Consider the following 24,685-nt stretch of genomic DNA (forward strand, 5'->3'; position numbering starts at 1 on the left):
ATACAAAAGTTGTTTTATCAGCAAATTCTGCTAGTCTGAATCTGATTTATGATTTTCCTTGATCACATGTGATCAATTCTGGACTCAGATTATCTGCCTTAGCGCCACTGCCAACAAACTGTCAAACATCCAGAAGCAAGCAGAGGAATATGCGGCTTTGATTATGAAGAATTGGACCCTGATGACACAGGATACATTCATGGTATATGAATAGCCTATCCTGCAATTTCCAAATTGGAAATTCACTTTAAAGAATTATCCACTTACCCTAATTTCTTTTTGGACTGGCTTTATTTGGACAAATTTTCCAAGTCACGGGATTTCAGGCTTAATTGTTTTTGGAGCGCACTTGTCCCTTTGGTGGTTTTGCATTTGCCTTTGGACTCTAAAACAGTGAACAGTGACATCGTTAGTGAAAGCAATCGACGCAAAAGCCAAATACTATGAGGAATCATTGTAACTTGCTAGCTAGACGATACCTCTGCCATGAAAATTACTGTCCCATGCACCCTCATCCACTCATTAACTGAGTGCAAACTGCTCCCAAAAATAGATCAAATAATTGAGTGCAATTACAAGTTTTTCTTTTTTGGCCTTATTTGTTCTATCTATGACCATATATGTGTATTATTTGTGGTTTGAAGGCTTAAGAGGCCTTGAGAAGCCTCTGCACCATGGCGATCTGCAGAGGCTTGAGCATGACCATATTGTGAAGGATGTGTAATGCCTTAAAGAGTATTATACATGGTACTTAATTACATACTCATAATGAAAAATAAATAAAAACATTTGTAATTACTTAAAAAGGTTTTCGTGAATCAATAACTAAACATAAATTTGGTTCCTAAGGTACATTACAATCTTCTCTTATAATATATAAATATGCAAAGCTAAGTTTCATGAAAAGGGTATCAACCTCATCTTACTAAAAGGGTTCTAATGAAACGTACTATACGTACGTTTAACTTAATAAGTAATTAAAGACATATTAGAAAACTTCTTTTCTTTTTGTTCCTAAAACCTGCTTAATCTAAAACATTTAAAATGAGACAAATTAAGTTTCAGTGGGTGCCTTGATTAGAAACACAACAACATCATACGATCACATACATAAGGCATGTAAATCTCTCAACATTTATCTTTCATAAATCATAGCAACAAGGCATATAAACATTTTTCATCATTCGACGACAGACATAACATTAGTAACATATAGAATTACATCTATTGATACTAATGTTAATTTGTGATTTAAAAGCATTAACTGTGGCAAACATAAATTCTCTTTTGATATTACGTGAATTTACACTAAACTGAATTAATTTACTCCTATTGAAACTGAATTATAAAATTAAATACTCGATACTTTAAAATAATTTTATTACATTTATTGTGTATTTCAATAATTATTTAATATTTTCTTAACAATAAAATGATATAAAACAAAAACATAATTGTTTTAAATTTAGGAGCTTTGAATTTAATTTAAAATAAAGCTAGCTATATGTTAAAATATAAAAAAATGAAATTAAACTGTTTTTTTAAACCGAATTAATTTAATTCACCAGCAGTTACTCTTAAAATGGAAATTTTACTTGTTATCATGTGTGCTAAATATTTAAGGATAAAGAAGTAATTGACGTACTGCATATGTCTAGGTTTAGTTTTTGTTTAGTTAGTATATGCACTAATATACTCCCATTATTTCTTACCAAACAAGGCATTATTGAGTGGTTGTGTTGACTAGCTAGTTGTGCAAAGATTCCCCCAATCTAAAAATTACGTTAGAATGATTGCTTTTCACTCATCTAATTAAAAAGCTTGTTCTTAGTGACCAGAAGCCAAGTCAATCGGCAAATGCAAAATGAAGAGAAACAACATTATTATCTTCGTTTTGAACATGTGTGAAGTGGAACACTGATAACCATTCCTATCGCTGTTTATCGAGTTTATCATGATTATCGTTGATGAATTGAATCAGCAAATGTTATAGATTCAGTAAAATGTACATTATTACGTTCTAACGTTAATTCTGGCGTGCTAAAAAGAAAAACATTAAAAAACATTTAGCAGTTACCGATAAAGTGAAAGATCTTAAGAATTTAAGTTTCGTATAATAATCTATGATAATATTACTGTTGTCTCCTATGATAATTATTTTAAAAATTATACTGTATCTAGATAACTTTAAATCGATTGAATATGTAAAGAAAAATTACATTAACTGCGTTAAACTCAATTCAAACCTTTAATAAATAAGACAAGGTAGGGAATGACTTTGAGAACCTTAGCTAAGAAGTAAATATCTATTATATTAAAATAATATAAAGTATTTCTATTTATTAAAACAGAACCCATTAAATATTTAAAAGCACCAATGTTGTGACTGTTGTGACTAGTGGCACATGCATGTGCAAGATTTTATAGTCTCGGATTTAAAAATTTCTATTGAATGTCGTTTAGTGCTGCCGTCACGGTGAGGGTCCAGCACTGTTTAATTAAATAAGTATCGCATGATATTTGCCTCTCATTACGGTGTTTGCTTATCTTCTAAGATTTTGTGGAATGAGGTGGGTACTATGAGTAAGCACTTAATTACCGGCCCGATAAATCATTATAGAAATTTTATTTTAAAATATTATTTTTAATAAACTGTTCACTATGCAAAACATATTACAAAATGGTCTTAAAACTCTCAAAAGTCAAAGTACATGTCTTTTTTTTATTAGAGAAAATAGAAAAGTAAGGTCACTTAGATTATATTTTACTATACTGCATGTCTCAAGGGATCAGATATATACCCAAAAATTCATTAATTGTGAAATTAAATTAGCCAATAAGATATCTTAGGTTACAGTCACATGTTAGAATAGGACAAATATAATATATGGTAAATTTATCAATTTATTTTATATTTAATATAATTGAAAAAAAATAAATCAAATGGACAAGAGGATTAAAAGAAGAAACTTTAATTTCATTTTAAAAATAAAATAGATGATTTTTTCACACTTTAATTTTTTATTCATATTACATTTGTTTGTCTCAATTTTATATCACATTATCTGCTAAACTTTATCGTTTTTTTGTCTTTACATTTCTGATGGATAAAAAAAAAAAAAAAAGCTTGTCGTTTTTTCTTTCCTTTTTTTATTTTTTTAAATCTCTCTCCCCACAATAAACTGTATATAACTCATTATCAGATGATAATTGTTCATCAAGTAATCCACCACCTCAGGTGGGAAAAAGCCCTCCACGCCCTTCATATGGAAGGAGAAAGTCCCTTAAAGGGGTTGTTGCACTACTCTGTAGAATTGGTCGCACCTTTGCTAGCTATACAAGGCTTAGAGTTTTAATTAATAATTATGATTGCACTTTTTTCTCTAAAGTGCACCTTCTCACTTTGGAGAAGCTATTAAATCCAATATTAAACAATCCTATTTTAAGTTAAATACATAATTACAATAAATTATTAGATAATCATAAACCAGTGTCTGTCTATAATCTCGACCAATTTTTGTGACATATATTCAAGTTTTTGAACTTATGAATAAAAGTAATATTTGATTACATATTATATAGAAATTAATTTGAACCATGAATCAGATGGAATCTTAGACCATCTAATAATTTTTTGTTATGAGAGGGGATGAGTTTTTTTTACAACTATTGATTTTCTGAAAATTAAATTATGAAATTATTTAATATATATATATATATTATATTAAAAGGTATATTGAATTTTCACACACACACACACACATTATATATATATATATATAATATTTACATATTTTCAAATTTTAATTTCTAAAAATTTATTTCATTTCATTAATTTTAAATATAAATTCTAGAGGTAAACTGTTTTTCATAGTTAAATTCCAGCACTTTACAACTCGTTCGCAACCAAACATTGTCTCAACTATTTTTCTACCCATATTAGCTATTGGATTGCCATGCACAAAAGTCACGTACCGGGGAATTATTAATTTCCTTTCGGCAACAGTTCATTTATCATTTTATATTGTTCTAACTAAGTTTCTTAGCCCGTGGCCCAGTGTATGTTAAGCTATAACTTTCGTGTCATATTTAAATAAAGGTTTTTTTTTTTTATATGTTTGATATTTTGAGGTACAACAAATTTATCAACAATACATTTATCATGGATAACATGAACCCATGCAGTCTATATTTATGAAATATGCTTTTGTTTCTTTACTTTCTCTTTCCATATAGTCATCTTGGATCCATAGTGGTGATACAATTATTTTATTGAAATCTAAAACTATTTTGCAGTAGACCCCTAACAAAATTTCTTCCTTTCTTTCTTTTTCATTATTTATGTTGCAGAGAACCGTGTTTTTTGCCTTGAAAATGAGAATGGAGAATTTTTTGTGTAAGCTTAGCTAGTAAGACTGTAAGAGCGAGAATGCCATTGCAACCCATAACAATTAAATACATGTCTAGATTAAAGTTTCTATATTTAAATTTTGATTAAAGTTAAGTTTACAAAAATATCTCATCTCAAATGTTGCTTCTATGAAACTGAATTTTAAGATAATTTTTTTCTATCAAACATATTTTAAAGAAACCAAATATGATTTCAAGACTTTATTCTCAAATGTATTATTGGAATACTCCCAACAAAAATCTAAACATACCCTAAATTGATTGGGTGTTTAAAAAAACGTGACCATACTGTAATATATTTTTGGTTAACTGCCTGTGTCTATAATCTAAACTATTATAGCCTCAGCCTACGTAGATCTGCCGACATTTTATCACAGTAAGCATATTTTTTAGGCAGTTTTTTAACATCAAATTGCATTTAAAATTTACAAAACAAAAAGAACTTCCTTTAAACTCTAAAATTAATTTTTATTTTAAAATTAATTATTTCATACTCCAAATTTATCATAAACTTCCAAATATTTAAATAAAAATAATAATTGAAAACGTAAATGAAAATAAATAAAAATAATTAAATTTTAAAAACAAAGAAATTTAATTAACTCTGTTTTCTTTAAAAGACTGAAATTGTACATTACATATTAAAGAGATTAAACAATGCAACTAATTAATTCTTTTTTCAGAGTTCTTATCTTTTCTTGTAAAATGTCTTCAACTTTTTTAATAGCGTGCAGGCTAGTTATCTTCAAAATTCGACCTCAACTTTTGAGTGTGAAACTTCAAAATTCAAAATTCAAAATTTTGAAAGATGGAAACACCACTGAACGCATGTCCTGGGCCATTCTATCAATTGAGTGTTTGCTTCATCGTCCACTTTATGACCATAGAACAAAAGTATGGAGCATTATTAATGAGAGAACTGTAGCACCACCCAAAACATCTTGGCTAAGTAGATTAATTTGGTAAGTCATTATCTATGAACCGGGGGTTAAGACCATAAAAATGCACTAAAAAAAATCAATAGAAGAAAGATGCATGTTAAGTATGGGTAAAATATATTATGATTTTAACTCATTCTAGTTTAAAAGAAAATGTATACTTAGTACACTCCAAAGCAAATTCCCTGAACAATTTTTTCTTTTACTAACTTCTAGTAAGTGGTGAATAAAGGAGAACTTTTTTAGTACTTTCAGGTTATTTAGTTCCTAAATATTTTATCCCTGGATTTTGCAATACTAAATTGACTCAAGGGAGCATTGAAATTTCAAAGTGGTTGAGAGTTGAGACCCATTGGTTGGCTTGGCTTTATATTGGACAAATTTTCCAAGTCACGGGATTTCAGGCTTAATTGTTTTGGAGCGCACTTGTCCCTTTGGTGGTTTTGCATTTGCCTTTGGACTCTAAAACAGTGAACAGTGACATCGTTAGTGAAAGCAATCGACGCAAAAGCCAAATACTATGAGGAATCATTGTAACTTGCTAGCTAGACGATACCCTCTGCCATGAAAATTACTGTCCCATGCACCCTCATCCACTCCATTAACTGAGTGCAAACTGCTCCCAAAAATAGATCAAATAATTGAGTGCAATTACAAAGTTTTTCTTTTTTGGCCTTATTTGTTCTATCTATGACCATATATGTGTATATTTTGTGGTTTGAAGGCTTAAGAGGCCTTGAGAAGCCTCTGCACCATGGCGATCTGCAGAGGCTTGAGCATGACCATATTGTGAAGGATGTGTAATGCCTTAAAGAGTATTATACATGGTACTTAATTACATACTCATAATGAAAAATAAATAAAAACATTTGTAATTACTTAAAAAGGTTTCGTGAATTCAATAACTAAACATAAAATTTGGTTCCTAAGGTACATTACAATCTTCTCTTATAATATATAAATATGCAAAGCTAAGTTTCATGAAAAAGGGTATCAACCTCATCTTACTAAAAGGGTTCTAATGAAACGTACTATACGTACGTTTAACTTAATAAGTAATTAAAGACATATTAGAAAACTTCTTTTCTTTTTGTTCCTAAAACCTGCTTAATCTAAAAACATTTAAAATGAGACAAATTAAGTTTCAGTGGGTGCCTTGATTAGAAACACAACAACATCATACGATCACATACATAAGGCATGTAAATCTCTCAACATTTATCTTTCATAAATCATAGCAACAAGGCATATAAACATTTTCATCATTCGACGACAGACATAACATTAGTAACATATAGAATTACATCTATTGATACTAATGTTAATTTGTGATTTAAAAGCATTAACTGTGGCAAAACATAAATTCTCTTTTGATATTACGTGAATTTACACTAAACTGAATTAATTTACTCCTATTGAAACTGAATTATAAAATTAAATACTCGATACTTTAAAATAATTTTATTACATTTATTGTGTATTTCAATAATTATTTAATATTTTCTTAACAATAAAATGATATAAAACAATAAAACATAATTGTTTTAAATTTTAGGAGCTTTGAATTTAATTTAAAATAAAGCTAGCTATATGTTAAAATATAAAAAAATGAAATTAAACTGTTTTTTTAAAACCGAATTAATTTAATTCACCAGCAGTACTCTTAAAATGGAATTTTACTTGTTATCATGTGTGCTAAATATTTTAAAGGATAAAGAAGTAATTGACGTACTGCATATGTCTAGGTTTAGTTTTTGGTTTAGTTAGTATATGCACTAATATACTCCCATTATTTCTTACCAAACAAAGGCATTATTGAGTGGTTGTGTTGACTAGCTAGTTGTGCAAAGATTCCCCCAATCTAAAATTACGTTAGAATGATTGCTTTTCACTCATCTAATTAAAAAGCTTGTTCTTAGTGACCAGAAGCCAAGTCAATCGGCAAATGCAAAATGAAGAGAAACAACATTATTATCTTCGTTTTGAACATGTGTGAAGTGGAACACTGATAACCATTTCCTATCGCTGTTTATCGAGTTTATCATGATTATCGTTGATGAATTGAATCAGCAAATGTTATAGATTCAGTAAAATGTACATTATTACGTTCTAACGTTAATTCTGGCGTGCTAAAAAAGAAAAACATTAAAAACATTTAGCAGTTACCGATAAAGTGGAAAGATCTTAAGAATTTAAGTTTCGTATAATAATCTATGATAATATTACTGTTGTCTCCTATGATAATTATTTTAAAAATTATACTGTATCTAAGATAACTTTAAATCGATTGAATATGTAAAGAAAAATTACATTAACTGCGTTAAACTCAATTCAAACCTTTAATAAATAAGACAAGGTAGGGAATGACTTTGAGACCTTAGCTAAGAAGTAAAATATCTATTATATTAAAAATAATATAAAGTATTTTCTATTTATTAAAACAGAACCCATTAAATAATTAAAAGCACCAATGTTGTGACTGTTGTGACTAGTGGCTACATGCATGTGCAAGATTTTATAGTCTCGGATTTAAAAATTTCTATTGAATGTCGTTTAGTGCTGCCGTCACGGTGAGGGTCCAGCACTGTTTAATTAAATAAGTATCGCATGATATTTGCCTCTCATTACGGTGTTTGCTTATCTTCTAAGATTTTGTGGAATGAGGTGGGTACTATGAGTAAGCACTTAATTACCGGCCCGATAAATCATTAATAGAAATTTTATTTTAAAATATATTTTTAATAAACTGTTCACTATGCAAACAATATTACAAAATGGTCTTAAAACTCTCAAAAGTCAAAGTACATGTCTTTTTTTTATTAGAGAAAATAGAAAAGTAAGGTCACGTTAGATTATATTTTACTATACTGCATGTCTCAAGGGATCAGATATATACCCAAAATTCATTAATTGTGAAATTAAATTAGCCTAATAAGATATCTTAGGTTACAGTCACATGTTAGAATAGGACAAATATAATATATGGTAAATTTATCAATTTTATTTTATATTTAATATAATTGAAAAAAATTAAATCAAATGGACAAGAGGATTAAAAGAAGAAAACTTTAATTTCATTTTAAAAATAATAATAGTGATTTTTTCACACTTTAATTTTTTATTCATATTACATTTGTTTGTCTCAATTTTATATCACATTATCTGCTAAACTTTATCGTTTTTTTTGTCTTTACATTTCTGATGGATAAAAAAAAAAAAAAAGCTTGTCGTTTTTTCTTTTCCTTTTTTTATTTTTTAAAATCTCTCTCCCCACATAAACTGTATATAACTCATTATCAGATGATAATTGTTCATCAAGTAAAATGACTTGGCTGAGAATTGAATTGTGTGTCATTCCAATATGAAGGAATATAGCGTCACATGATCTGAATACCGCGATGGCATTGATGGATCAAGCACCAAAATTAATTAGCATATGGCTTTTTTAGTTTTTGTTTTCTGTAAAGTAAATAGGAAATATTTACGAAGATTTAGTAGTATAATTTATCACTCATTATTATTTGTATCGTTGTTAGAATATCTACCGAAAAAAATGTATGATTGTTAGAATTTTCTGCCGCCCATCTCCAACCATACCACCTTTGACCTGGCAACACAAATAAATGGGCTACGTACGAACGAACGAACCCCTCAATGATTAGTTGCGAATAGTACCTTGTTGTCTATCTCGCTAGTGCCATCGTTTTTAAAATGTAAAATTACAGCTATATTCAATTTTTAAATAAATAAATACTGTAAATCAATAGTGATACACTGTTTTTTTTTTTTTTACATTGTATTGATCTTTAGATTTTAGGTAAAGATTATATTTTAAAAACTTCGCTATGAGAAATTACATTCATGTTCTGCAAAATTTAATACAGTTGCATTCGAAACTCCTTTTTTTTGTGATGTTATGTTGACTTTTTTCAATTCACGTAATAATATAAATAAATATTAATGAGATGTTATGTTACTAATCATTAAATTGAGGAAAGTCTATATTGGGCGAAAACATTGAGTGCAATCACAGTCAACTTTAAAAGGTACAGGTGTTAATATAAATTTATAATTTAAAGGAAGGTAAATATGTTTTAAATCTCTCAATATTTGATCAAAATTTGATTTTATTCCATATGTATTTTAAAAAGGGTTATAGACAAATTAGGTTTTGGATCTTTTTGTCAAAGTCAAAATGATGTATATCTTAAACATTTTTCTATCTGCAATTAACTAATTATACATTGTTTACTTTAAAGAAGTGCAAGTAGTTTAGATAAGCTAAATAGCTTTTAAATAAATAAAGACAACAACCATTGTAATACACTAGAAAATAAAGTCACTTTGAATGGTTTTTTCTTTGATAAATATGGCTGTCATTGTTGTCCATAGCAAAAGGTTAACAACATACGTGCATATATAGAAGGCAAAGCAAGCAGGTATAGCTAGAAGAGAAACAAATGAGTGTGAAGAAAGAGACCTGAAAGTGTCGTTGAGTCAGTGTGTGTGTGCATCAGACCAAAAGCAACAATGGGAGGCACTTGTGCAGATCTTCACCACCATGAATCAGATATAGAACTCACTGATGCTGAAAGGATTGGCACTGATGTTGGACCTGACAGTGGCACCAAATCCCAGGGTGAAGAAGCTGAAGGACAACACTACGTTGAGGTGACCATGGACATTCATCGTGACTCTGTGGCCTTACACAGTGTTAAAACTGTTGCAGCTGATGATGTTGACATGGTGGAAGAAGAAGAAGAGGAAGGTGATAAATTGGGTTTGATGGGAAAGAAGAGGCTTGAGAAAAAAACATCCTTTGGTGCCTCTGTGGTTCAGAGTGCTGCCAATCGCATGAAGCAGCTGAAGCGTTTGGCATCATTTTCAAAACCAGCGCCCAAACACTTTGAAAGGACAAAGTCTGCAGTGGGTCATGCTCTCACGGGGCTCAAGTTTATCAGCAAGACCGATGGTGGCGCAGGATGGGTTGAGGTGGAGAAGCGCTTTCACAAGCTTACTGCTACCACTGATGGCTATCTTCCTCGTGCTCTCTTTGCCCAATGCTTAGGTACCAAACCCCACCCATCTTGCTTCAAATGATTGATAGGAATGTAAATATAAACTAGTTTCTGAATTCTGAGTCTACATATCACTGGATTTGATTTGATTGTAGGGTTGAACAAAGAGTCTGAGGCTTATGCAGAGAAGCTTTTTGATACTCTTGCTAGGCAGAGAGGTATTCAGGGGGGTTCCATTAACAAGATCCAGATGAAGGAATTCTGGGATCATATTTCTGACCAGAGCTTTGATACTAGGCTCAAAACATTCTTTGACATGTAATTCATTGTTTTGGTTAATTTGGATTCTCTGTAAGTATATATCACCCTTGAGATGACTTATATTAATTTGGATTTGGAATGCAGGGTTGATAAAGATGCAGATGGCAGAATCACCGAGGAAGAAATTAAAGAGGTACAGTACAAAATAATTAATTCACCACTAACTGTTCAGACTTTTACTTTCCAAGTTTGTTCAACATACAAAAGTTGTTTTATCAGCAAATTCTGCTAGTCTGAATCTGATTATGATTTTCCTTGATCACATGTGATCAATTCTGGACTCAGATTATCTGCCTTAGCGCCACTGCCAACAAACTGTCAAACATCCAGAAGCAAGCAGAGGAATATGCGGCTTTGATTATGGAAGAATTGGACCCTGATGACACAGGATACATCATGGTATATGAATAGCCTATCCTGCAATTTCCAAATTGGAAATTCACTTTTAAAGAATTATCCACTTACCCTAATTTCTTTAACTCTTTGGCCATATTTTATTTGGAAAAAAACAGATAGACAACCTGGAGACGCTCTTGTTGCATGGACCAGAGGAAACTACAAGAGGAGAAAGTAAGTACCTGAGCCAAATGCTAAGTCAAAAACTTAAGCCTACATTTGCGGACAGTGCAGTTATGAGGTGGTGTAGAGATGCCAAGTACTTCTTGCTGGACAACTGGCAAAGATCTTGGGTACTTGCACTTTGGATTGGTGTGATGTTTGGCCTATTTGCCTATAAATTTGTGCAATATAGGAGAAAAGCTGCCTATGAGGTGATGGGCCATTGTGTATGCATGGCAAAAGGTGCAGCCGAGACACTTAAATTGAACATGGCTCTTATCTTGTTACCTGTTTGCCGCAACACCATCACCTGGCTCAGGAATAAGACCAAGCTAGGTGTTGTAGTTCCTTTGGATGACAACATCAACTTCCACAAGGTAACTTTTACTTCTGATTGCTCCTTCAAGAGTGACAAGAAAAGGAAACATATCTATTTCAATTCAAATGTTTGTTGGGTTATATAGCAGCTTTCGCAAGTCAAAAAGGCTTGCAAATTTATAGTTGTAAAAATGGGAGTATTTTTGCAGGTAATAGCTGTGGCAATAGCAGTTGCTGTTGCTGTACATTCCATCTATCATCTTACTTGTGATTTTCCTCGCCTTCTTCATGCAAGCGATGAAAAGTACAAGCTCATGCAACCTTTTTTCGGAGACAGACCATCAGATTATTGGTATTTTGTCAAATCATGGGAAGGAGTAACAGGGATTATAATAGTTGTGCTAATGGCAATAGCCTTTACGCTGGCTAATCCTAGGTTCAGGAGAGGCCGGGCCAAACTACCCAAACCTTTCAACAAATTCACGGGTTTCAATGCCTTTTGGTATTCCCATCACCTCTTCGTCATTGTCTATGCCCTGTTGGTTGTACATGGAATCAAACTTTACTTGACTAAGGAATGGTACAAGAAAACGGTTAGCACCTTCAGTTGACCCTTATATTTATGTAGTTGTTTTGGATTGAAAGATAATCGATTAACATGCACTTGATATTATGTGATTGATAGACCTGGATGTATCTGGCTATTCCCATCACCATTTATGCATTGGAAAGACTGGTTAGAGCATTCAGATCGAGCATTAAGTCCGTCAAAATATTGAAGGTAAGTATCAAATAAATAAAATTCAATTATTTACTATATGAAGAAACACATTGCTCCATCATAAACAAGTATGCATATTGCCAACTTTGAAGGTGACTCTTTATCCTGGAAACGTGTTATCACTTAAAATGTCAAAGCCGCAGGGGTTTAGCTACAAAAGTGGACAATACATGTTTGTGAATTGTGCTGCTGTGTCTCCATTTGAATGGTATGCATTTGAATAAACATCTTCTAAATGAAATGTTGCATGTAAATACCTTTGTAACACCCTGAGGTGCAGGCATCCATTTTCCATAACTTCCGCCCCTGATGATGATTACCTTAGCGTTCACATAAAAATACTTGGTGACTGGACTCGAAGTCTGAAAGCCAAATTCACACAGGTGAATTATTATTCCCCCCCCCTATTAATGTGGGTTTCTCCTAATTTCCCAACCTATATTGCTTTGGCTTCTTTCAGGCGTGCCAGCAACCCCTAAATGGACAGAGTGGACTTCTAAGAGCTGAATGCTTGAAAGGAGATAACAGCCCAAGGTAAGTACTATTTTATTTTAAGTTACTTTCTTTAAATAGGGAAATTTACTAAATATATGATGGATAACTAAGGCAAAAACTATAGTTTGGCACTTCACAACGACGGGAATAAGATTAATATATAAAAGTTTGTATCAATTTCATCAATTACTCTAATCAGATCCAATATAGATACAATTAACTGAATATATATATTAATTTGTTAAAAATAATTATCAATTTAACAATGTGCTATAATAAAAGTTTCAGAACACCTTGAATTTCATATTTATTAATTTTATTAATTATCATATTAACTCATGTAGTTTATGCTTTAATTTATTTATTCAAAAAACCCACGACAAGTTTCATCTTGGTAAAATTTGCTAGTAAACTTGGAGTTTAAATCTTACCAGAACCACTTATAATTAAGGTTAGGATGCTACTCTGTTAAAAACACGAGTAGAAATTAATTTGACACTCAAAGAGTATACTGAAAAATCCTTCACCAAATTTTGACCTTTTTTTTTTAGAGAATATTAGAGATCCAATAATTGATGGCTGCTGGATAACACATAACAAATTGGTGGTAGCACATAACACGTTTGTTTGAAATTAATTAACGAAACTTTAGCATCATACAGAGCATGTTTGTTTGTCGATTTTGGTTTTGGGGTCAATGACAGCTACCGGGATTTCCAAAGCATCTACTCACATGCTTAGTATTTTGGAAAATGTTATGTGAACATTACGATGGGATGATAAAAAGTTGTCAATCTTGAGTTTGAGATGTATTTTTAAAATGTGTACATGCAAAAAAAGACAAAAAATGAAAAACTATAGATGATTATATAGTATAATACCAAGTAGTACTATATTAATTTTTTGATGTTCAAATAAGAACATAAGATATGCGTACATTCATATATTACACACACTTGGTAGACATTATTTATTTTTATTTGTCTCGTATTATATTATCTATCATATGTACATTCCTCTGTCTAGATATCAAACAGGAACGCATTGTCTATTCATCATTTTCCTTCAAATAACAAGTATGTAAGATTTATAATCAAATTGTATCTATTGTCACGCGGGGGAAAAAGGAGGGGTTGTTATCTGGACTCCAAAAAATATTAGGGTGATAAGGACGCCCGTTGAAAATTTCTGCATGCAAGATAAGTTGTCAGTTCAAGCATTTAATTAGTCGATCGAGTTCATAAGGTATTGAAAAATACGTAACCCCAATAAAACAGAAAGAAACACATGACATGACATGACCCAGAAGAAGGCCAGAAGATATATTTCAAAGGCAGCGAAGATAGACTTGCATAGCAACAAAGCCTTTTTAATCAAGCATTGATTGACAAAAAAGCACGGATTCTTTATTTATGATCTCATGTGTGTGTGTGTGTGTATGCAGTTCCTTTCCTAAGGTTCTGGTGGATGGTCCGTATGGGGCGCCAGCACAAGACTACAGGGAGTATGAGGTGGTGTTGCTGGTGGGGCTTGGAATTGGGGCTACACCAATGATAAGTATACTAAAGGACATGGTGAATAATTTTAAGGCGAATGATGAGGAGGAGGGAGGGCAAGAGAGGGTGAGTGACTTCAAGACAAGGAGGGCATACTTCTACTGGGTGACTAGAGAGCAGGGTTCATTTGACTGGTTCAAAGGGGTAATGAACGAAGTGGCAGAAGAGGACCGAAGGAAAGTGATTGAACTCCACAGCTACTGCACCAGCGTCTACGAAGAGGGTGATGCTCGCTCTGCTCTTATTGCTATGTTGCAGTCCCTAAACCATGCAAAGAATGGAGTGGACATTGTCTCTGGGACACGAGTCATGTCTCACTTTGCAAAACCCAATTGGCGCAGTGTCTACAAGCGCATTGCGCTTAATCATCCAGATGCCCGAGTTGGTCAGTTCCCACCCCTTCTACTCACGTTGCGTCTGCTTTTTGCTTTTTTCCAAATTCATTAAATTGCAATGCAGGGGTATTTTACTGTGGGCCATCAGCCCTCACCCATGAGCTTCGTCAGCTAGCATTGGATTTCTCTCACAACACATCCACCAAGTACGACTTCCATAAAGAAAATTTCTGACAAGATCGAGCTAAGCCGTCCACCACCTAGATCATTCCACTTTGTTTTTTGCCTATAAATAATTAAGTTTCTACATGTGGTTCTTATTTATGGCTTTGTAAAAGCACCAAGGCAGGTGGGAGCTAAATGGTTAAAATAGAGTTGCCTACCAATTATAAAAGGTGTGGACGTCTGTTAATGTCTCTGCGTGTCTTTATGTCCATGTAAATTTAAGGAGAAATAACCACTCCTTGGAAACACCTTGGGAGAAACTAGAAAGTAATACAGAAGAGAGAATAATGTCTAGCTGGAGCGCACTTGATACTTTGTATTAATCCCCGATGCCTTTTAGCTGATCAATTGCAGAATTCAGGAGATTCATTTATAAATATTATAAATAATTTGTGCACCCGCAATATTTATTAATTCATTTTCTTATTTTAATCCTCCGATTTATTGAAGAAAAAAATTCTAACTAATTCAAAATTTAACGAGGAAATAAGTAAAATCTAATTAAGAATTGTTTTAAAAAAAATTAAATATTCATTTAGATATTAGTATGGCTGGTCATATTGTTTGTGCTAGCTTTTAACAAGATGCTTACTAATCATTTTTATATTGTCATAATTTTGAGTTTAATGAAACAAATTCCCCATCCCAGCTCTCCTAAACTATATGAAAAAAAATGCATGAGCTTCAATAACTTTTATTGGAATTATATAGATTTGCTAACTTATGTCACCGTTCTATCTAGAATTCCAGAATCCAGACAGCGAAAGAAACACATGATGGTATATGCGGTCCAAGACAAAATTAAGCCACTTTCGGTTAGGCAAGTAGGCAACAGCTAGGTGAGGATGGACTGTATTTATGACAGGCAAAGAGATGTGATCCTGACTACGAGTAGATCGTTTGATACAGGTTACGCAAATTTGAATGACGTTATTTCCAGTGAAAAAAGATAAGTTAGGATAAACATCACAAAAATTACTTTGATAAGTCTGAGATTGATTCAACAAGGAATTCAAAGAAAACCTCTTACCAAATTTTATGGATCTTCATCCTTTTCCACTCGAATGTTTTGTTCTCTACTTGTAGCTTCATCCTCCATCACTTCAACCTTTAACATGTATTTGGCAAATTCAAAGATTCTCATCACAAAGAGGCCAAAAAAAATAAATAAAAGATGCTTACCTCTAAAACTGGGCTCTAAAACTGGACATGTCATTTTCCGTAATCCTAGTATCCTATTAATGAAGTATAATAATTATATCCTTTCTTTAACACATTCTGCCGTATATCCCAGTAGTTCATGTACATGTACGTATAATAAATTATAAAATCATTAAATTTTCAATTATTAATTTTTTAATCAATAAATAATTCCCGTACTTTAACATACAACCCGTGAGAGTTGGAACTTGGAGCATCTCTTACCTTTTTGTCTGAAGGAAGACTAAAATACGAAAAAAAGAAATAGAAGAAAAATACATAAAAAAGAGAAATAGAGAAGTAAATATACTTCATTTAAATGGATAAAAAAGTAGAGAAATCTTTCATTACCTGATTAAAATGTAAAAGAGGAAAAGCAAATAAATAAAAGTATTTTATACTAATTAGAAAATTAAATTTGACACTTCAAAATTTAAACTTTTTTACTATATTAGTTTTTTATTATCTTGTGTTATAAAAAACTTATGACTTATAAAAATTAAAACAGAAAAACCTCCTCCCCATTCCATGCCATCTGATGAGGGGATAGTTTTTCTTTTACCACAAAAAGAAACTTCTTCCTCAGAATTTTTCTTTTTATATAAACATTAATTAGAAATGTAGTATTTTCGTCTTATTTTTCTCATCTCTATTTTCTTTTATTTTATTTCTACCAATCCAATCATAGTGTTAGTATATTTTAGTTTTTGTTATTGCCATAAGCATGTAGATGAAAGTAATATATAATTAGTTAGCTGCTTTCTAACATATCTTGCATGTTAATCTCTTTTTTAACGGAAAAAGCAAACACGTTACATGTCCAAATTGGATTGTGCTTGCAGCTTGCCTATGTTAAGCGTCTGCATCAGCTAGGAGGTCCAAACACTACCCATTTATTCAAAATCAGGATTCCATTTTCCACTGGAGGCACCTTCATTATTAAGAGCTATCTGTGTCATTTTTAACAAGGAAAATGATTATGCTCAGGTTGAATGGGTGAAAAAGCAAGACCTTATTTTATTCACTCTCATCCATCATGGCTCTTATAAGATCTAAAACACCATGGTTCGCGTTTCAAGTTGTTGGAAGTCACAAATCGATCTTTCAAAGGAAACATCAATAACACGAATGACAAGCAAAAATTTGTCATGGCTGCCCTGGTTGAATCTTTGGAAACACCGAGGAAGAAGCAAAGAAGAATGGAAGATGAAACAATTATGATACTGTGTTTCATTTTTATTTTTTTTTAATGATACCCTTTCCAGATGTTGTTCTTCTTTTTCTTCTTAGATTTTTTTCATTGAATTTTTCATTATAAAGTTTTAAGTTATGTTTAGAATTATTTGAACTGTTTAAAATAACATAATGAAATAGGACATGATAAATTGTATTTAATAAACAAATAAATGTAAATGTAAAAATATATAAATAATAATTAAAATAGAAAATATCACATTAACGGATTAGGCATTGAGTTCGCGAGTTTTAAAATGAAAACTTGTTACCCGAACAATAATTCATTCAGTTTGAACGTGGTTGAATTCAACCTGAAAAAAATCAGAGTCCAAACTAATGGCATTTGGGCTAGGTCAGGTTCACAGGTTATATGTTTAGTGTAGACTTATTAACTCGAAAATCTATTAATATTTCCAGTAATCGGTCATTAGCCTCTAAACTTATTGGTAAGTTTAAGTATAAGCCAATCAATTTATTTAAAATCTTAATATGCAATAAATTTTTAAACAAGTTAACAAACCATACAAAAATCATAGTAGGCCTATAAAAGGTCCCGCTTTAGAAAGAGTTGGCTCAGCCTATTGATGCATTAAAACAAACAAACAAAAAAAAATCGAGGATGAATTAAATTTTTAAAAATTTGATGATGAAATTGAACATTTTAAAATAACCAAATTAATAATTAAGTCCACAAATGAACATTAACTTCTAAACATTTTCACACTTCTTGTCCCTTAAAACTTGTTTAATGATTAGCTTGCTCATGCTTTGTACAAAAAAATCACTTGCAGTTGCAGCAGAATGGAAAAGAGGAAAGGAATACACGAACCTTATCGACTTTTGAAGATACGTTTTCGTGAAACGTGGAGTTGCCTTCTTTTCATTTATGTTTCCTTTTCTGCCTCTGGAAATTAGGTTTCATTAGCTGGCTGCCAACAAGGACTTGTTCTGTACCTTGAGTTGGCTGGAATGGTACAAGAGGCTTCTTTATGGGTACACTGGTATTTTTCATGCAACTTTCATTTGAACCAGGAGAGGTGGTCTTTGCTTTTAATGGCCTCGGAACCTCTAATCTCTCCAAAATCCTTGAAGTTTCTCTGTCTAACTTCCTATTACCATCTCGTGGCGATACACTCGATTGACCCAACTTGGCTTTGGGCATACTAGAGGGAGAGTACAACTTGGGGTCTTCGCTTACAACCAATTGCTTCCATTCTTCTGTAATACAGGCCATGGTTTTGTCGTCATGATCCGTAATATCCAATGCCAAAGTTTCCTCATTCACTATGACACCAGTTGCTGGTTCTGCTTTACCCATCACCTCTGACGAAGGCTGTTGACTTGCGCTTAATTCTGAAAATGCACCTTCTGATTTAGAAAATACTGACCTACAACATAATGATATCATCGTTAATTAACAAACATATAGAAAACTTTGAATATTCAGCTAATCAACTGGTTTGCTAAGATGGTTTATTTAGAAAAACCAGCCAAAAAAACTCTAGAATTAAAATTAAGGTCATATTTTTCTTCAGAAAAATTAAGTGTAAGAATTCTCAGGTCATGTAGTAATGGCCATCCACCAAAAAATTAGTCAGTTGCAACATTTGGCAGCATCTGCTCAAAAGGACTGGTCGTTTAATTCTTATTATTTTTAATTCTTTTAAACAAAATGTTGTCTTTTTTAGAAAAAAAATAAATTAAATTCAACATTCCAAAATTGTTGTTTTGAGAGGTTATTCATGTATGATGTCCAAAGGGTGTTCTTAAGTTCATGCATTCTCACATGTCAACTCACCAAAATTGTAGGCTCTCTTTGACAAGCACATTTAGTTTTTGATGAAAGCCTCTTTCATGCAGCAATGGATCATAGTCTGTTAGATCGATCTGCAAGCAAATTTGGTTTCAAAATTCCAAAATACAAAGTGATTTTTAACGTTTGTAAATATTTAAACGATTCAATTCAAATTCAACATCTAAATTTGATAACAAAGATGGTTCAAGATTCTACAAAATTTGGTGAATTAATTCTTCGAGAACTCAAGATTTAGTAACAGACCACTTCGTCCCACTAATAAAAAATTTAGAAGATGAACAAACAAAATTTTCTGAAATATATTCGGAAATGAAGAGCTCCCAGCACATTGAGGAAGAAACATAGAGTAAAGTAATTTGCAACTTGCCAATTTAATGCCAACATAAAATTTCATTTATCTACATCAGTCTCTCTCATTGAAGGGGAAAAGAAAAAGAAATATATTTTGAGGAAAATGTTTAAACTAACCTTTAGCAAACAGGCTTGAACAGAGCTCTCAATTTCCTTGTTGATTGATGAATCAACTAATTGATTATCAGGAACTCGAAGGACTTCTTCTGCCCCTGCAAGGCGCTGCATGTTTTATGGATATTGATTATGAAGTTACATTGAAAGTAATGAATTACCATCAGGATATACAAGCCAGAATACATACATTCTACTACTGTACTGGAATGACACTGGTATGATTACCATTATTCTACTTTGTGTGAATGTGCAGAGAACAAGAGGGATAAAAAGCAGCGAAAGGGGGCTAGTTCTCACCCTCATAAGCATTGGTCCGGTATCTGATGGCTGCAGAATATAATAGCAATGATAAGGAGCCTCTGCCATTGTTTCTAAATCACAATTTGAAGAGCATATTAAACCTTGGTTCATTGAATGTAGAAAGCTGGAAAGGCCTCGAAAAACTGTGAAATTATAGCAATGATGGAAGAAATATAAACTTAGTGAAGAATTTCGGAAAAATATACATTGAATGGCAACAATTCAGGAGTAATGACGACACAGTTAAATGAATTTCAAAGGGGGAGTAGAGCTTTCTACACACGTTGAACATTCAGATCAGACTGATCACCATCATCTGAAGTAGTTTCAATTGGATGATAAGAGGATGGTATCACAACAAATGAGGCACCTATTATAAGACCTGCATAAAAAGTTCAATGAAGGAATCAACTCTTTATGATGGAAAGATAGTGAAATCATATAGAGGGGTTTGGAACAAAATGCAGTCTAACAGAATTTCTCAATCAGTAACTCTAATTGATCATAAAAGAGGAATAAAATTTGTGTGAAATAACTTAAAAAATTTGAAGTGAAAAGAAAAAACAAGAGGAAGTGAAAGAATGAAGATATTTCCTTCCACTCCAGTAGGTTATTACTACAAATGCTAGATAGATCAATTTGATCGTGCAATCACTCAATCAAGATATTCCTACAGGTTGCATTAAACTCGCCATTTGCCTTTTTCAGTTTACTTGAAATGAAAAACAAAGAAAAATCCTTGTTGCATAATGCTATAAACTGAAGTTATAAATGAAAAACCACAAGCAAATGCATACCTTCATCAAGAGATGTCAAATTTATCCTCTCGGTAACAGTAATGTTGATCGGTAAAGAAATTTGAAGGGGCTTCAGGGAATTATAGAATGAGGGAAGAAACAGAATGTTTTTTTCCCCAAGTTGAACAGAATTTTCCATAACATCACAAGTTTCCAGATTGCAGCCAGTGACTGAGCAAGAAAGTCTGCTGAAATTTTTTTCAGCATCACCTAAAGGAATGCCATGACATCTGCATGTCTGTTCATGTAGAATTCCAATAATTAATGCTTCTTCCTTTTCCTTTCAAAAATGAGTGGAACTGAAAATTAAAGTGAAAAGAAAGAGAACTCCTGTCCTGTAGATACTAGAGATGGCACATGCACAATGATAACTGATGTAAAAGGCATTCGAAAAGCAGAATTATTCAAGAATCAATAGAAGGTGGGATTTAGAAAATGAAACTATTTTGCATGACTACATTGTTTTCTTGTTTCTTATGTTTCAGATAAGGTTATTGAAGACAACTTGTGTAAAATCAATAATATTCTTCCCAAGCACGGATAGTGTATCCAGGTTGCCTATGGATTTATGAATGACAAAACCAAAATTCAGCAGTTAAATCATTCCAACAAGTACATGCAATTAGTTTTTAGTGTAACATATTCTTTAGAATATTGTCATAACTATGAATTGTTTTACAGTAATTGTACAACCTTTACGTCTTCTGCTTAATCTACAAGGTGCAAGCTCATGTGACATTCAAAATTGGCATATAATTGTATCAATTATGATATGTCCAATGATTTATGACTAGAACATGAAAACCCTTTTAAGAGTAACATAAATATGGAGAAAATCAACATCTAAGAAGTAAGTTCCATCATAAGCAACCCTTGAATTTGTTATCTTTAGAAAAGGACATGGGTTAAAATGGCTATTCTCAAAATAGATAATCACATGTAATGATTCCCTAAATTAGTAACATGCAACAAATAGTTGATTAATGATATATTATTGCCAAAATTAACAAAATAACGAACACAAGCCAGTTACTTTTCAATTAAAATAACAAAATTACACGTATGCCAAAATTGGTGAAGCGGTCACTGTTCAGTCAATGTGGATTGTAAGCACTATTACCCGACATTGAGTGAAGATGTTGGTTATTGGATTGACTGGTGCAAACAGGTTGCAGAATATATGATTCACAGAATCAAAAAGATTGTCTTTGAAGATGAGGCGAGCTAGCAACGGCTCTTCCATGTCATCTTTCAAAATCAGCAGCCATCTTTTAACAAGGCTGTGGAATACTCTGAAATCTGCAATTTTTTAGATTTTCTCATAAACTTCTTAGGTTCAAATTTAGTACGTTAACTCATTCATAGCAGGAGAGAATTTTCTTTTCTTCGTGCTTCTCAAAGCCAAAGCTCAAATTCTATATCCAAAAGAAATTTTATGCGAAATTAATTATGGACATAACTCATTGTGAGAGTACTTGACCTGGAATATAGGTCTGAACTGAGCAATTATCAAGATGAGAAATGCAACGACGGAAATTGTTTATGTTTTCACGCGTATCAGTCAAATGGATCGACTTCTGTTGAAATACAGCAAAATCGACCGAAACACATTTATCTGCAGCATCCTTTTTTTTAAAAAAAATGCACCATCAGTTAAGTCTTTTGACAATAGAAATGTTTATAAACCACATAAAAGCATAGAAGTCATGTCATGAATACACTGACTCACCATAAGACTCTTCTGCACTATAGAGTCTATGTCTTCAGGCAAGGTCGAAGTTATGACAATCACTTTTCTCTCTATATCTTTGCCTTGCCACGAATACAACACTCGTTCACTCAAAACATTTGAAATCATTAAATCTGAAGATTAACCATCGAAGCAGTCAATGCATGTTCTCTAACAGAATTAGAAAATATATGTTAAGAGAGAGAGAGAGTACCGGAAATGCTATCAATATCAGCCAGAAAAGCATCATAAGGTAAGTTGTTAACAGCATGGTGGAAATCGCGTAGGTTGAAGTTTCCCACGGGATTGTACGCGACCGCCAACTACAATACCGGCAGATTCACTCTCTATCACTCACTCGTAGGGATCATAACACAACCACGTCTCGTGCATTTCGAATTTATCTGCCAAATAAGGAATCGGAAAAAAAAGTGCTCGGTTCTGAAACAGTACCTCGTCAGAAGAAGATAAACGATTCTTGAAGACGTAGCACAAACCGATCTTATCGCCGAGTGTTACTGATTTGCGCGCGTGCGACGAGGACGAACTCGAGATGGCGTAAAAATTAGCGAGTTGAAGCAGCGACTGAAAATTGAGACACGAAGATTCAGAAACCGCCATTCTATTAGGAATGATGCTATTGCAGAGTTCAGAAAAGAAAGCAACGACAAAAGCCAAAGCTGTGTTGACACGATTAAAATCCTAGAGATTGAGATTATAGCGAAGACGAAGTATATTGAGCAGGTTCTAAAGCCATGGTTCTACCTGCTTTATGTCTCTTAGCAATGGAGGTACCAAGCTCCGCAGATCAAGAACGAAACACAGCTGAACCATTTCGCTTCTACTACAATCTCTCTCTGGTTTGGCGCGAAATGTAACCGAGAGCCAGCTTTAGTTTTGAGATTTAAACTTGAAGGCCCACCTCGATGTTCTGTATATATAGTAGTACAGTTTTGGTAGCGTGTTTTTCACGTGCAGCCCCAGGGTTTTACACATTTTTAGTTTAAATAACAATTATAATAATATATAATTTTCATGTTCAAACAGTATTTAATATAAATTTATACTTTACAATATAAGTTAAAACAAAAATTAAATACATGTATCTGTTACACTAAAAAAAGTTTACTAACATAAAGAAATATTTATAATATTTGCAACTTATCATCATATTCATATTTTAAAAGTAGAAAAATCAACTTAATTATATTAAAGTTCTATATAACAACAAAAATCAAATAGGATCCTTAGATTAACACTTTCTTAATTCATTTTAAAAAAAATAAAAATAGACTATTTACCAATAGTGCAAAGCAATTGTATATTGTTATTCAATAATAAATCATCATATTGAAAGTCTATTAATTTTTATAATAAATACATTAAAAATATATAAATAATGATTTCTATTAGACTCAAATTATTATTATTAAGAACTGAATTGTTCAGTTTAAATATTAAGAATTATTTTTACAGTTTGAGAGAAAAATTGAACTGAACTTTGGTTATTGTTAGTATTTCATGTAATTAATCTAAAACATAAGGAGTGTCACTCTAATTTGTTTTAAAGATTAATAGGGAACTCGGGGGCACTAGCCTTGAGATGGGGTCCATCATGGCATGATCCCCACTACGCAACTGGCAAGATGCTTTCATCACCATGAGTCCATGAAGGAATATATATACAGGATCATTCTACAACAAACAAACCATTGGTCCGTCGGAACCACACAAAGGACAAACTTCTACATCCACAATCTTCATGGCTAATATTAGTTAAAAGAATATGCACCAAAATCAAAAGCAAAAACAACACTATAGCACCCAAAGCTAGAAGTTTATGACAAAGTTCGAAGGCCACTCATTAATGTATGCAAGGGTGTGACCCCCGACTTAACGCAATCAACATGACACCACCCCTTATTGGCTGGGTCGCAAACTTGCACCCATAGGCTAAGGGCCGGGCCGGTATGCCCTCCCATTAACGTGTCAACAGCAGCCACCACATCCCCCATAAGCTTGACTAATCACTGCTCAACAAGGATAAAGGGAAATATTATTTGTAATCGTATTTTTTATGCTAAAAAAATATAATTTGTGGAATGGAAAAGATACAATATTGTTGGAGAAATTCTTTGGTACCTTTGGAAGTTTAATAGTTTTAATATACTGTTATTGAATATT

At 32.4% G+C, this 24,685-nt stretch overlaps 2 protein-coding genes across 4 annotated transcripts; one reads left to right on the top strand and one right to left on the bottom strand.

The window, feature by feature from the left end:
- The first annotated feature begins 9,707 nt into the window (after nucleotides 1-9,707).
- LOC114420962 (respiratory burst oxidase homolog protein C-like) lies at nucleotides 9,708-15,370 on the top strand. Of its 2 annotated transcripts, none has more exons than XM_028386689.1 (12): nucleotides 9,708-10,416; nucleotides 10,522-10,684; nucleotides 10,772-10,820; nucleotides 10,973-11,086; nucleotides 11,200-11,622; nucleotides 11,773-12,156; nucleotides 12,249-12,344; nucleotides 12,437-12,552; nucleotides 12,625-12,727; nucleotides 12,805-12,878; nucleotides 14,284-14,780; nucleotides 14,879-15,369. In XM_028386689.1, the coding sequence occupies exons 1-12, from the start codon at nucleotides 9,879-9,881 to the stop codon at nucleotides 14,962-14,964; spliced, it is 2,643 nt and encodes an 880-aa protein (XP_028242490.1). In that variant the 5' UTR covers nucleotides 9,708-9,878; the 3' UTR covers nucleotides 14,965-15,369. The 2 variants fall into 2 exon arrangements, with proteins under 2 accessions (XP_028242490.1, XP_028242489.1); XM_028386688.1 differs by having other exon boundaries at nucleotides 9,713-10,416; nucleotides 14,855-15,370.
- On the bottom strand, nucleotides 13,412-23,560 carry LOC114420963. Of its 2 annotated transcripts, XR_003668469.1 has the most exons (14): nucleotides 23,267-23,560; nucleotides 22,955-23,086; nucleotides 22,716-22,824; nucleotides 22,502-22,635; nucleotides 22,253-22,397; nucleotides 21,893-22,071; nucleotides 20,773-21,010; nucleotides 20,259-20,357; nucleotides 19,973-20,118; nucleotides 19,676-19,780; nucleotides 19,190-19,278; nucleotides 18,221-18,779; nucleotides 15,986-16,063; nucleotides 13,412-14,027 (listed from the first exon to the last, which is right to left on the bottom strand). XR_003668469.1 is itself a non-coding variant. In XM_028386690.1 (12 exons), exons 1-12 carry the CDS (start codon nucleotides 23,333-23,335, stop codon nucleotides 18,272-18,274), a joined length of 1,953 nt encoding a protein of 650 aa, XP_028242491.1. In that variant the 5' UTR covers nucleotides 23,336-23,560; the 3' UTR covers nucleotides 18,119-18,271. The 2 variants fall into 2 exon arrangements, 1 of the variants encoding a protein (XP_028242491.1); XM_028386690.1 differs by lacking the exons at nucleotides 13,412-14,027; nucleotides 15,986-16,063 and having other exon boundaries at nucleotides 18,119-18,779.
- Nucleotides 23,561-24,685: the final 1,125 nt, after the last annotated feature.

The sequence above is a fragment of the Glycine soja genome, chromosome 8, assembly GCF_004193775.1.
Source record: "Glycine soja cultivar W05 chromosome 8, ASM419377v2, whole genome shotgun sequence".
Classification (NCBI taxonomy): Eukaryota; Viridiplantae; Streptophyta; class Magnoliopsida; order Fabales; family Fabaceae; genus Glycine; species Glycine soja.

Coding starts and splice junctions, on each gene's coding strand:
- LOC114420962 (XM_028386688.1), top strand. CDS start 9,879: ATGGGAGGCACTTGTGCAGATCTTCACCACCATGAATCAGATATAGAA. Junction 10,685..10,771: donor CTCAAAACATTCTTTGACAT/GTAATTCATTGT, acceptor TTTGGAATGCAG/GGTTGATAAAGATGCAGATG. Junction 11,623..11,772: donor ACAACATCAACTTCCACAAG/GTAACTTTTACT, acceptor GTATTTTTGCAG/GTAATAGCTGTGGCAATAGC.
- LOC114420963 (XM_028386690.1), bottom strand. CDS start 23,335: ATGGTTCAGCTGTGTTTCGTTCTTGATCTGCGGAGCTTGGTACCTCCA. Junction 23,087..23,266: donor TGCTAAGAGACATAAAGCAG/GTAGAACCATGG, acceptor CTCAATTTTCAG/TCGCTGCTTCAACTCGCTAA. Junction 19,781..19,972: donor CCGGACCAATGCTTATGAGG/GTGAGAACTAGC, acceptor TAAAACATGCAG/CGCCTTGCAGGGGCAGAAGA.